The sequence below is a fragment of the Theropithecus gelada genome, chromosome 3 (assembly GCF_003255815.1).
Source record: "Theropithecus gelada isolate Dixy chromosome 3, Tgel_1.0, whole genome shotgun sequence".
Taxonomy (NCBI): Eukaryota; Metazoa; Chordata; class Mammalia; order Primates; family Cercopithecidae; genus Theropithecus; species Theropithecus gelada.
In genome coordinates this window covers 165243469-165258031 of record NC_037670.1, presented here as the reverse complement: position 1 = coordinate 165258031, position 14563 = coordinate 165243469, and the positions used below count along the sequence as shown (strand labels likewise).

At 47.5% G+C, this 14563-nt stretch overlaps 1 protein-coding gene across 3 annotated transcripts in view; it reads right to left on the bottom strand.

Annotated features, from left to right (window-relative positions):
• Window positions 1–14072, bottom strand: part of NDUFB2 (NADH:ubiquinone oxidoreductase subunit B2) — a 20203-nt gene extending 6131 nt beyond the window's left edge. Inside the window, exons 1-5 of one of the 3 annotated variants that reach the window (XM_025378797.1) lie at window positions 13904–14034; window positions 12482–12675; window positions 7880–8024; window positions 6247–6350; window positions 4636–4713 (exon numbers count right to left, since the gene is read on the bottom strand). In XM_025378797.1, the coding sequence (XP_025234582.1) occupies window positions 6276–6350; window positions 7880–8024; window positions 12482–12549 (288 nt within the window). In that variant the 5' untranslated portion in view covers window positions 12550–12675; window positions 13904–14034 and the 3' untranslated portion in view covers window positions 4636–4713; window positions 6247–6275. Of the gene's footprint in view, window positions 1–4635; window positions 4714–6246; window positions 6351–7879; window positions 8025–12481; window positions 12676–13903 lie in introns of those variants that run through there. The other 2 variants (XM_025378796.1, XM_025378795.1) reach the window with 2 other exon arrangements.
• Window positions 14073–14563: the final 491 nt, after the last annotated feature.

Here is a 14563-nt window from a genome sequence, read left to right as displayed (position 1 = left end):
CCATCCTCACAGCTAGAGTCAGCTCCTGGAACACATACATGCACACACACACACACACACGCACACAAGACCCATCCTCACAGCTAGAGTCAGCTCCTGGAACACATATGTGCATGCACACACACATGCACACACACACACACAGGGGAGCCATCCTCATGGCTAGAGTCAGCTCCTGGAACACACACACGCATGCACACACACACACACACACAGGGAAGCCATCCTCACAGCTAGTGTCAGTTCTTGAAACACATACATGCACACACACACACGCACACACACACACAGGGGAGCCATCCTCACAGCTAGAGTCAGCTCCTGGAACACATACATGCACATACACACACACACACATGCACATGAGACCCATCCTCACAGCTAGAGTCAGTTCCTGAAACACATACATGCATGCGTGCGCACACACACACACACACACACACGAGACCCATCCTCACAGCTAGAGTCAGCTCCTGGAACACACACACACATGCACAGGGTCCAGATGCTTTTTACTCCAAGCATATTTTTTCCTCATTTACTTTAAATATTTGGTTTTGGCATCCTTTGCACAAAGTAATCCATGGAAATCATGATCCTTTGAAAAGGAAAACTATATCATAAACCAATTCCTTGCTGGGGTCCACTCGTGACAAACTTCCACAACCACAGGAGCCACGGCGATCCCAGAGAGAAGGAAGGTGGTGGGACACGAAGGGCGTTGTGCCCTTTCCTGCTGTGAATGGGAGGCCAGGGTTGTGTTTCCAAAAATGGGTGGTGGGGCTGCTAAAACGGTGCCCTGCAACAAGCTCAGTGAGGTCGATTCTGCCGTCGCCATAGGCATCAGGCCTGGCCAAGCCTCGCTGCTCCGGGGAAGGACCCTGTCCCTCCGGCAGATTGGAATGGGAACAGGATGCATGAGCCCACCATCCAAGTCTGACAGCTAAAAACAACCCACAGTCTGAGAGGACGAAGCTGCCAGCTTGCTGAGGCCCGCGGCTGGCAGGTGAGGATGATTCATTCCCACCCCGATTGAAAATTCTCCTCTGTTTGCATTCCTGTCTCTCTGAGCTGTCCTGCTCATCCATCTCTCCCTTCTGCTTGTTCTCTCTTGTGCTCTCCCTTCCTCTCCTGCCCCATTTTCCTCCTAGCCCTACTTCCCTCTCCTCCCTGACCTGAGACGGATTGTGTGCATCACACCTGCATTGCCTCCACCTCCCTTGCTGGGCAGTAGGCCCTGCGTGGGCTCCTTTTTCTTGCATTTGGCACAAGTGCCATGGGAGGCACCCAGGGAGCACAGGTACTTGCCTTGCTAAGGTGAACACTGCAGCTTCAGGGAGGACTACAAGGGATTGGGGCAGGGGGACTGCAAGGAACTGGCAAAGACACAAAGAGGACCTGCAATCAAGGCCCCCAACTTCAAGGGGAACAGACAAGCATCATTTCTAACCTGGTTTTTGCTTCAAGCACAATTGCCAACAAAAATTTAAAAATTATGGTGAGAGGCCGGGCGCGGTGGCTCAAGCCTGTAATCCCAGCACTTTGGGAGGCCGAGATGGGAGGATCACGAGGTCAGGAGATCGAGACCATACTGGCTAATATGGTGAAACCCCGTCTCTACTAAAAAATACAAAAAACTAGCCGGGCGAAGTGGCGGGCGCCTGTAGTCCCAGCTACTCGGGAGGCTGAGGCAGGAGAATGGCGTAAACCCGGGAGGTGGAGCTTGCAGTGAGCTGAGATCAGGCCACTGCACCCCAGCCTGGGCGACAGAGCGAGACTCCGTCTCGGGGAAAAAAAAAAAAAAAAAAAATCAGTTAGGAGGTCTCAACTGGCCATTCTTTCTTTAGTATGTAGAATAAAATGAAAATAGTGTGCCTAACAGATAAATACTGTTTTGTGAACTTTTGGTTTAATATGTGTGTACACAAGCCTATTTATACGCTAGGTAACATGAAATTAATTCTTAAACTGTGATCAAAAAGGCTGATCCCATGCTGTGTTGACTCAGATCATCTGACTCCGCCTAGAACAAGACGGCAGGATCTGAATCTCAGGTATGAGCTTGGCAAAGCACCTAACCCATCTATAGCTCAACGTCTTCACCTATAAAGTGGAAATAGTAACATGAGGATTTGATAAACTTAAGTGCTAACAACAGTGCCTGACCCATAGTAAATTCTCACTATTATTTCCTGTAACTGTATATTGCCATCAATCAAATGTACTTAAAATCCTTCTGGGACTCCTCCCACGTATCTTCCCATATGCTATACAGCGGGTGGAGGTCCGTTCCTTTGAGAAGGCTTGGAACAATTCCCTGCATGGCCCACACGTGGAAAAGAAGATTCCAATATGGCCTCCTTATTCTTTAAACAGAAGAATGCTCTTTTTAGAGTTATCTTTTTAAGCCAAGCAACTGATTTCTAAGGAATGGGGCTAATGAGATTATCCTACTTGAGTTCACTGTTGTAGATTATATTCTTTCCAAAAAAAACTTTATTGATATTGGGGAGTGAGCACGTCATGAGGGGTGGGGTGGGGATGAGTGGAAGACAAGAAAAAATGAAACCTAAAAAGTACAAAGAGATCGGATCGTTTTCAAAGTAAAGACCTTAAACATGGCTTCATCAGCTCTGGCAGCTCACACACAGGTGAGTAAACACAAAACCGGGGAAGTGTCCCCAGCACCCTTGCAACAGGGACAGACTGCTGAAGCTGTCAGCAGGGGAGGGTGCAACTGTTCCACTTGCTTCAGCTTTTCCTGCCACGGTGCCTGCTCTGTGACATCCAAAGAGAACCAAAGTGGGACTGGAAACCCAGCTACTAGGAAAGCGTATCATACCACACCCCAGCTTAAAAAGCCTGCCAGAGGCTGCTTGCTGCATTCAACCCAAAATCTAAACCTGTGACCCCGATCTGCTCACGAGATCTCGTCCCATCCTCTCACCAGCTGGAGGTGCCCTGGACTTTGTTCCTTAAACACAGGAGTGACTGTGGTCCCATGCAAGACCGTGATTCCCGCTGTTCCTTACTCCCAGAACACTCTTCACCCTCGTACAACTGACTCCTACTTGTTCCATTTTCAGCTCAAATGCCTTCCCTGACCAGTCAGAAGTTCAAGTTGCCTTCTTCACCCATCTCTAGCACCTCACCCAGTGCCATTTCCTCTACAGCACTTAGTAAATCTCACTTGGTTAGTGACTATCCATCTACCCTTTCTAAAATCTTAAGTTCTCTGAGAACAGAACCTTTTCTTCTTTAGTGCCAGATTCTCAATGCCTGGGTAGTCAAAAACCTAAACTGTAAAAAAGGGAGTCCACGCATGGTGGCTCACACCTGTAATCTCAGCACTTTGGGAAGCCAAGGCAGGAAGATCACTTGAGGCCTCGAGTTCAAGCAACATAGACTCTCTGTCAACACACACACACATTAGCCACGTGTGGTGGCACACACTTGTAGTCCCAGCTACTGGGGAAGCTGAGGCAGATCACTTGGGCCCAGAGGTCTGAGGCTGCAGTGAGCTAGGATCGCACCACTCCACTCCAGCTGGGGCGACCGAGACAGACCCTGTCTCTACAAAATAGATAGATAGATACAGATTTAGATCTGTGGGTAGAGGAGAATTCTGTCCAGTCTCAGAGAGTCGGAAAGTGCTTTGCAACAAATTTTAGAAAAAGCAAAAACTCCTGCTTCACCCTTGTCTCCCGTTCCTCTGGCCCTAAATACTCCTAGTTAGAAGTATGCCTTAAGAATTGCACAATGGCCCCTCAACACAACTGCCCAGTCCACAGGAGCTACTTCATAAATCGACTGCATTGACCTCTAACCTCTGTCCACTCAGAGCAAGAATCCACTGCAATGGACAAAGGACAAGAGTTTTCACAGGAACTGCTGACACACAGCGAAGACACCAGCTGAGGCGGCAGCGGCACAGCGCTGCAGATAAGGGTGAGCTCTGGAGTCCTCACCTTGCTGCCTACCAGCGTGTGATACTAAGCAAGTAACTTCATCTCTGAGCCTTGCAGTCTTTATTGAGAAATGGAGCTAATGCCTATCTATGTCAATGGGGTGCCCAAGAGGATCAGCTGAAAGGCACTAAACCACTTAGCACAGGAGGTGGAAAAAATAATAATCCATAATGGGTAGTTGCCATTATCAGAAAGATCCAGGCCAGGCGAGGTGGCTCACACTTGTAATCCCAGCACTTTGGGAGGCCAAGGCAGGTCAATCACCTGAGGTCAGGAGTTTGACACCAGCCTGACCAGTATGGTGAAACCCCATCTCTACTAAAAATACAAAAATTAGGCCGGGCACGGTGGCTCACACCTGTAGTCCCAGCACTTTGGGAGGCCGAGGCGGGCAGATCACTTGAGCTCAGGAGTTCAAGACCAGCCTGGCTAACTCGGTGAAACCCCATCTCTACTAAAAATACCAAAAAATTAGCCGGGCGTGGTGGCGGGCGCCTGTAGTCCCAGCTACTCAGGAGGCTGAGGCAGGAGAATGGAGTGAACCCAGGAGGTGGAGGCTGCAGTGAGCCGAGATCGCGCCACTGAACTCCAGCGTGACAGAGTGAGACTTGTCCCCCGCCCCACTCCCACCACCCCACCTCCCCAAAAAGAAAGATCCATAACTCCATTCTCATTCTTGACCAAGCCACTTTAATTTGTAACTTTAAATATGAAGTCGATAATCCTCGAAATTCTCACCTGGCTCCTGCAGGAAAACAAAAGTAGAAAGTTTTAAGTACTTTTATATTCACTAATTCAAATCCATAATTCATTTATTCAATTATTCAAGTCTTTATTGAGCACTGATCATGTGACAGCCTTGTCGAGGAGAGAAGCAAAATCACCCTTCCTCGCTCAAGGGTTTACAGTTCAGTCATTAAAACAAACTTGTTGGCCAGGCACAGTGGCTCACGCCTGTAATCCCAACTCACTGGGAGGCTGAGGCAGGTGGATCACTTGAGTCCAGGAGTTTGAGATCAGCCTGGACAACATGGCGAAACCTCATCTCTACAAAATATGCACAAATTAGCCAAGAGTGGTAGTCCCAGCTACTGAGAAGGCTGAGGCGGGAGAATCACTTGAGCTCAGGAGGTTGAGGTTACAGTGAGCCATGATCACACCGCTGCACTCTAGCCTGGATGACAGAATGAGACCCCATCTCAAAATAAAATAAAAAAATTAAATAAAATAAATAAAATAAAAATAAAATAAAATAAATTTTAAAAATAAATATAAGTAAAATAAAAGCATGTTAAATAAGAACATCTTAACCCCTAGGGGCTTATGGGGAAAGGGAAGCTTCTTAGTACCTCCCTTTTTAAAGAAAAACTCTTGACTTCCTGACCTGGAAAACGAAAAGGCCATAACCCTTTACTGTTTAAAGAGTTAATTTTCATATAGTTCTATATAGTAATATTCCCATATGCTGGATCTATTTAAATGTTGAGAGCAGGACACTGTAGTTTTGCAGCTACATACTGTAGGCTCCATCTGTCTTGTTCACCACTGTAGGCCTGTGCTTGGCACAGAATTGGTCTTAATATATCTTTGATCAGTGGATAGATAAATGAAACCCTAAAATTATAACCTTAGGAAAAAAAATTTTTTTTATTATACAATGGGCCAGGTGTGGTGGCACACGCCTGTAATCCCAGCACTTCGGGAGGCTAAGGCAAGAGAATCATCTGAGTCCAGGAGTTCGAGACCAGCCTGGGCAACATAGTGACACCCTGGTCTCTACGAAATAAAAAACGTAAATAAAATAAAACATACAATGAAAAGAAGAGACCAAAGCAAATGTGAAAACTTAAGACAGAAATCAGATACATGGCCAGGCACAGTGGCTCACACCTGTAATCCCAGCACTTTGGGAGTCTGAGGCGGGCAGATCACTTGAGGTCAGGAGTTCGAGACCAGCCTGGCCAACGTGGCAAAACCCCGTCTCTACTAAAAATACAAAAATTAGCTGGGTGTGGTGACATGTGCCTGTAATCCCAGCTAATCACTTGAACATGGAAGACAGAGGTTGCAGTGAGCCAAGATCATGCCACTGCACTACAGCCTGGGCGACAGAGCAACTCTGTCTCCAAAAAAAAAAAAAGCAGATACAGGACTTGGTTAATTCAGCTTCGTGCTGTTAGAATATGCAGTTTTTTCAAGTCCATCATAGGCATAAAGTAAAAACTAATGTTTATGAAAAAAGGTAAATATGACATAAAGAAATTTGGAGCACACCCACTTGTACAGAGTGAGTCTGAGTCTACATCTTCAGTCTTCATCATCAGGAGGGATACCTAGTTCTTCATCTGTCCACTGGAAAGGATCAGGATACGGAAAGTGACCCTGGTGACAACCATTTAAAAGAAAGAAAAGTCAAGAATTTACATTCCATGCAACTAATTAAATTGTTAAATAAATCTTGGAAAGAAAAAAAAACCAATATGGCTCAGCCGCTGACCACAGGAACAAATTCTACTTCAATTATTCGATGGCCCACCTGTTCTTTAGTTTGTTCATTATATGGGCTCTGGCCTGAATTTTAAAAGCCTCCCCATTTGGAGGTACCAGCCTAAGCCAATGGTACGTGTTTGTGATGGAGGGAGGATGGGGAAAGTGGACGCAACAGGTTTCAAAGGTTCCTGACATCCTGGCAGTCCTGGCAAAATATGTTTCCACCTCTCCTAACATTACTGCTGTGAAATGGAGAAGCCTCAGGAGAAGCCTCAGGTGGGCTTCCTCATCTTCAATCCTGATCTAAGGGCTTATCTGGCTGCATCATCATCATCTCAGACCTAACAGCTATATACACTATACCCACTCTGGACAACTGACCGACAGTGAGGCAGGGGCACCTCAAATATTAAATGTGCTGCCAGTTCACAGACACCCAGGCAGCTCCTTACTGAAGGACAACGGCACAGAGAAGTTCTAAGAGAAATGGGATATGAAGCCACCTGATGCTTCTAAAACTTACATACTGCTTAAGATTTTTTTCCTATCCTGGAAACAAACCCAAATTTACTAAAATTCAAAGTATTCTGGATCAACAAGCACAGATTTCAATGTCTTAAAGGTGTAATTTCCTAAAGAACAATCTGCAAATGTGGTAAAACCTCAGTTGAGGCTAACAATATGTTAGAAAATCACTAAAACTAAATTCCCTTCTCAAGACAAATTCACTCATATCCATCCCACCCAAACCTGGCTGCCCTGCACCTCTGGACAGACTAGAAGACACTCGTCACTTAACGGAATGTAAGTGTGAAACCTAACCTACCAATGAACCGCTAGTTCAGAAGCTAAAAGAATTCATTTCTGGCCGGGCACGGTGGCTCACCCCTGTGATCCCAACACTTTGGGAGGCCGAGGCAGGTGGATCACTTGAGGTCAGGAGTTTGAGAGCAGCCTGGCCAACATGGTGAAACCCTGTCTCTACTAATAACAAAAAAAAATTAGCCGGTGTGGTGGTACACACCTGTAGTCCCAGCTACTCAAGGGACTGAGGTACCAGAGTCACTTGAACCCCGGAGGCAGAGGTTGCAGCGAGCCGAGATCGCGCCACTGCACTCCAGCCTGGTGACAGAGTTAAACTGTCTCAAAAAAAGTTAGCTTCTAGTCTCCCTAGGATGGCCACCTAACAGAAACCTTAAGAAACCGACCACCTAAATATACATCCTCGTGTAAAAAAAGGTGAGAAGATAACGTTTCATTAAATAACAGGATTCTCACATATACATATGGACAACGTGGTGGCAAAGGGCTATGTCCAGACAGAAAAATGGTCTACAACAGAAAAATACACCAGTTAAGCTATTAATACATCCTCCCTCCCCCTACCCAAAAAACGACAAGAGCGCTTCTCCTGCACTTACCAGCACGTCTTCTGAGTCATGCCAAAAGCGCCAGAGGATCCAGAACCACATGAATCCACTGTATAACTCGCCCTGGAACACCTGGGATCTGGTCAGCTGGGGGAACTGTCTATACCGGGGCTCGATGTGCACACCCCCACCAGCACTGCAAGACAGAACAACAAGGCTGACAGCGTGCCCGTTCTCAAAGCATTACGTCATCCAGAACTCCTCCGAGTGACATCCTGGAACCAAAGCTAATGTTTCTCCTCGCCACTGAAATACACACACTTCACAATCCCTTGAAATACTCATTTTTTACTAAGCTTGCTTCATGTGTAGCAGCAAAAACTGACCAAAACTGACAAGAGGCTCATTTTGGTTTTCAATTAGTGAAGATTCATTATTTTGCACTAGAAATTTGAATGTGTTGATTCTGGGGTGCCAGCTCCAAAGGTTTTAGTTAAGAGACTGTGAACTTGTCAGTAGGTCACTAACTTACTCAGAAAAATAAATTAATTTTGTTTAGCTATCTATCTGAGAGGCAAATTATGTCCTCTGCCTATTACAATCTTTATTAAAAGGCAACCATATGGGAAAGAGGACTCGCAAATCCTATTAAATATGCTAATGGCTCTGAACAAAGAACTTTAAACAGTAAGTCTGAAGACGTGTTTCTTTTTACTTCATTTAGACTTTTGACAAGTTGCAGCACAGAGTCCATAAGAGTTATAGTCAATGTATTCAGTTGGAGTATAAATACTATACGTTGCATCTAATTTAAATTATTTGCACCTACTGGGGCTATTCCTAAAACCTATTCAGCAGCCATACATACGCTAATACACAAAAGTGGATAAAAAAATTTTTAAAGAATTCCTATATAAAATATGTTTACCAATTTCATCTAGGTAGGAATCAGCTTATCAACCATATTCTCTTTTGTGCAGCACAGAAATTAGTACCTGTACAAAAAGTGCATTAAAATGTCTTGTCTTCCTAATGCACAGATTCGTGAATAGTAACATGGCAGTGGTTCTTGATACACGTTAGCTAGGACTGTTTGTTTTGTTTGTTTGAGAAAGTCTCACTCTGTCGCCCAGGCTGGAGTACAGTGGAACAATCTTGGCTCACTGCAATCTCCGCCTCCCCGGTTCAAGCAATCCTCCTGCCTCAGCCTCCCACGTAGCTGGGACTACAGGTGTACGCCACCATGCCCAGCTAATTTTAGTATTTTTTTAGTAGAGACGGGGTTTTACCATGTTGGCCAGACTGGTCTCGAACTCCTGACCTCAGGTGATCCACCCACCTTGGCCTCCCAAAGTGCTGGGATTACAAGCGTGAGCCACGCTCCCGGCTGTTTTGTTTTTTTAAAGATAGGCTCTGTCGCCCAGGCTAGAGTGCAGTGGCGTGACCTTAGCTCAAGCGATCCTTCTGCTGACTGAGCACCTCCTGGGCTCAAGCAGTCCTCCTGCCTCAGCCTCCCTCCCAAGTAGCTGGGACTACATACAAGTGTACACCCCCAGACCTGGCTAACTTTTATATTTTCTGTAGAGACAGGGTTTCCCTATGTTGCCAGGCTAGTAGACTGTTTTTATCCTCTCCCACTCTAAAAGATAACTGGCAGTTATCGAGTGTTTACCATGTGCCAGATACCACACTAAGCATTTTATAAGTTTTAACTCACTTAATTTTCATAACCTTACAATACGGCCTGTAATTATTAATGATTTACCAATGAGGTGCTATGTGATAGCAACGCCCAAGCTCTTGCCCACGAACACACACCATTAACAATTTTCTCCTTTTATTAATCAAAGACATAACTTTTAACTAGAATTCCAACCAGCATAAAACCAACATTACACCACATTGAAATGATAAATTCCACTTTTTTTCTAAATAGTCATCCAAAATTTAACACTTTTGTTTGGAAGCCTCTATTTAGAGTATTGATAACTAGTTATGAATAAGGTGATGTTTATTTTTTGCAGATGTGTATATATATGTACTTTTTAAGTATCATGTTTAAAAAGGTCCTACCAAATATCGCCACTTTACAACTTGAATGACATAGCATACTGTTTCCATAATGTCCTCATATACCAATATTATTTATTCAGGATCTGTGTATATAGATATTACATTATGTAAATAAACCATGCAGGATCATTCAATGTAGTGTAACATGAGCCTTTTTTTTTTTTTTTTGAGACAGAGTCGCGCTCTGCCTCCCAGTTCAACCAATTATCTATCCTGCGTCAGCCTCCCAAGTAGCTGGGATTACAGGCATGTGCCACTATGCCCAGCTAATTTTTGTATTTTTAATAGAGACAGGGATTCCTTATGTTGGCCAGGCTGATCTCGAACTCCTGACCTCAGGCCAACAAGATCCTTATTCTTTGATAGCTTTTTGATACAATCTAGGTATAAGTGCCCAGCAGTAAAACTGATTAAAACAAGATTTGAAGGCCAGGCCCGGTGGCTCACGCCTGAAATCCCAGCACTTTGGGATGCCAAGGCAGGTGGATCACCTGAGGTTGGGAGTTCAAGACCAGCCTGACCAACATGGAGAAACCCCATCTCTACTAAAAATACAAAATTAGCCGGGCGTGGTGGTACACGCCTGTAATCCCAGCTACTCGGGAGGCTGAAGCAGGAGAATCACCTGAACCTGGGAGGCGGAGATTGCAGTGAGCTGAGATCATGCCATTGCACTCCAGCCTGGGCAACAAGGGCAAAACTCAGTCTCAAAAAAAAAGACTTGCGTAATGCCGATGCCAGCATTATAGTTCAAACCCATCTTAGCAGCTCCCCATGCTTCGTTATTGCTAGAGTGACATGTTGTTTTAATTATAACCTGAAGTAGGGACTGCAAGATGGAAACCTTTTGGAACAAAGATTTGAAAGACTGCAATTATACCACAGGAACAATAACAACAGTTGCCATGATTAAGGAATGTAAAGACTCAACACCAACTTCACGATGTTATGTTCCAAACCAGGTTGTGAACTGCACTGTGGCAAACTAGATACCCTGAACAACCCTCCAAATTAAACAACTACGCTTCTAGATGAGATTTTTAAGATTTTTACAAACATCACTGACCAGGCACAAAAGGAAGGAATCCACCAAGGGCAAAATCCAAGTGAAAACAAGGCCTGGAAGCTAAGCAATCACTGACGCTGCCGTCACCGGGAGCCCCTGAACCTCCCCCAGCATAGCTACATGAGGTGTGGGGACAAGAGACGCAGCCTGGAGCCCACCCAAGGTGGGAGGGCTAATGACGAGATCGCTGAATAAAGCTGCAGCCCCATATGGTAAAAGGGTGAAGAAGAAATAAACCTTCCATGGACAAGGGAACACGAAATTTGTTCTCAGAAGCCAGTCCTCAGGTAGATTTGCAACCAAATTCACACTACCTGCGTTGGGCCTGTGTAGACCAAAAACCCCAAGCCAAGAATTTAATGTGAGCTTGAATTGGGGCAGCGCCCTCAAGAGACTAAGAGAAGCAAGATCTCAAAGAAGTTCCAGGGAAAACAAGTTCAAGATCAAAAACCATAAGGGAGTAAGACACTATGCGCAAGGCCTGTAAGAAGGAAAGAGAACAGAGAAGAAACAACATCCAAGGAAATAATGGCTGTTCCAACTTCGAATGTTTGAGAGTCAAGTTTAAAAACAAAAATGCACCGTAACTGTTAGTTACATTTTTATTTTTATTTTTTTGAGATGGGGTCTCACTCTGTCACCCAAACTGGAGTGCAGTGGCGCGATCTCGGCTCACTGCAACCTCCGCCTCCTGGGCTCAAGCAATTCTCCTGCCTCAGCCTCCCCAGTAGCTGGAATTACAGGCGCGCACCATCATGCCCAGCTGATTTTTGTGTTTTTAGTAGAGATGGGGTTTCACCGTGTTGGCCAGGCTGGTCTGGAACTCCTGACCTCAGGTGATCTGCCTGCCTCAGCCTCCCCAAAGTGCTGGGATTACAGGTGTGAGCCACCGCGCTTGGCCAAAGTTACATTTTAAAAATATAAATCAGACCACATTACTTTCCTGCTTTAAAACTCCAATGGCTCCCTGTGATTCTTAGAATAAAATCCCGAGTCCTCCAAAGCCCTCTCTAATCTGACCCCACTCTTGTCCCTGTGACCTGGTCTCTCCCACTCTTCGCCTGCGCTCCACTCCAGCCTGGCCTCCTGCCAACCCTGCGGGCTCCGGCCTCTCCACCTGATGCCTCCTCTGCCCTCTTATGTCCACCGGGCTCTTCCCTTGAGGTCTCTGCATGGTTGACTTCTCATCCCTCAGGTCCCGCTTCAAATCACACTCCCAGGCATCCCCACGCCATCCCCAAATACAATATCCCTTCTCCTCCCACACCACGCACTCTCCACATTAATCCCCAGCTGTATTCTTCTCTTCGTAATCCTTGACAGCACCTAAAAAACGTCCTTCTTTTCTACTTGTGTTTCTCCTGTCCAGAAGGTGCGCTTCATTCTCTCTCATGTATTCTGCTATATCCTCAGCACCTACACAGGAGCGGGCATAGAGAAGACGCTCCATAAACACGTACGCACTTAATTATCACACCCTCTGAAATCAGCGTGTGCTACGAACAAGCCAATACCTCAGGGAGGAGCAGCATCCCCCCATCTCCTCACGCAGGACCAAGGGCCGTCGCTCGTGGCTCTCCATCACTCTCTTTGCCCAAGTCTCAGAGGACTTTGCCTTCTGCCCACCCGACACCTGCCTCAGCTCCAGATTCTTAATCCATGTGGGACTTCATGCAAGTCACTCCTTTCATTTCCTGGGCCTCAGTTCCTTAATAACAACAACAGTTAAAGAATACTTGTATGGTCCTTAGCAGGCACCAGCAATTGCTTTAAACACTTTAGTGAGGCCAGGCGCAGTGGCTCACGCCTGTATTCCCAACACTTTGGGAGGCCGAGGCTGGAGGATCACCTGAGCCCAGGAGTTACAGGCTGCAGTGAGCTGGGATCGCGCCACTGCACTCCAGCCTGCGCAACAGAGTTAGACTCCATCTCTTAAAACACACACACACACAGAACAAAACACGCTTCTGACAACAGTAACTCATTTAGTTCCTTGCAAATGGACGCTAAATGGGTGAGAAAACTGAGGCATTAAGAGAATAAGAAACTCTTCCAAGGTTCCGCTGCTGGAGTGTGGCAGAGGTGGGATTTGAACCCAGCCACTGTGGGGCCAGAATCCCGCTTGGAATCACGACCCCACACTGCCTCTTGGTAAAGCGTAGCTGATGATCTAAGGGATCTGGAATCATCCATTACTCTTTTCCAGCCCTGCTCTTATGGAATCTCCGCACACCACTAACTGGGCTTCGGCAGCTGCTCCCGGCCTCGACCCCCGGCCCTCAGCCCTCCGGTCAGCGTCTCCGGACACCTCGCGGGCGGCTCTGCCCGTCACTCTCCTAAACGCCGCAGCTGCCCCAGCGTGGGCTTCCGGCTTTCTTTCCTCTCACCCGACGGCGCTCTCTGGGCGGTCGCCTCCACTCCCTGCAGTCGGAGTGATTTTTCAGCATTAAAAAGCCGCCACGTGACGTCTCTGATAAAAGGCTGCCGAACCGACTCTACCCTAAATTCCGCAGCCAGGTACCAGGACCCTGGACCTCGCCCTTCCTAGGCCTCACCGCCGCCACCCTGCGCCTCGCTCCAGCAGCGTCCACAAACGCCGCGCAGGCTGCTTCCTCCGCCTGGACCGCCCGCGCCGGCGCCCATTCGCTCAGCCGGCTCCGCATTCACGCGTGCGTCTCCCGAGGGCAGGCAGCCCCTACGACCAGGACAGCCCCGCACACGGTGTCCCATCTGCCCAACGAAGTCTCTCCCTGTCTCCCTCCGCCCAGCGGGGTCCCTCTCCCCGAGCCGCGGCGTCAGGGGACGGGAGGACTACATGTCCCAGCATGCCTCGGGACGCGGCCTCTCCAGGCGCCCCAGTCAAGGTGAGAGCGTCCCAGGGACCCGCGCTGTCCGCTACAGGCCGGCGAGGCCCCCATCCCCTGCCGGACACTCACTGACGGACTCCACCATCTCCAGCAGTCCGTGCGCGGCCGCTTCTGAAAAGGCGGCCTCCAACGCGAGCGAAAGACGGCAACCGAGTCAGGGCGGACATGCTCGCCTGCGTCCGCCCCGCAGTCCCCAGCCGTCTCCCCCTCGCCTACTTCACTTCCCCGGCGCCCCGCCTTCCGTGACGTCACGGAGTCGCCCATCTCCAGGAGTGGGGGAGGCGGCAGTTGCTCCCGACTGGGTTCTTTAGCTGCTGCAGGAAGCGTCTCTCCTGAGAGCAAAGCCGACGCATAGCTTCTGGTTGCTGAGCTGCCCCTTGCCTCCTGAAACAGCTTGTTGGTTGCCCCTCTGATCCTGTAGGGCTCTCCCCCTGTTCTCCTGCCCCTCCTAAAACTGAGTGGTGTATAATTTTTTTTTTTTTTTTTTTTTTTTTTTTGAGACAAGGCCTTCCTCTCTCTGTCGCCCAGGCTGGAATGCAATGACACCATCTCGGCTCACTGCAACCTCTGCCTCCCAAGCTCAAGCGATTCTCTTGCCTCAGCTTCCCGAGTAGCTGGGATTACAGGCGCGCGCCACTGCGCCAGGATAATTTTTGTATTTTTAGTAGAGATGCGTTTTCACTATGTTTGCCAGGCTGGTCTCGAACTCCTGAGCTTAGGTGGTCTGCC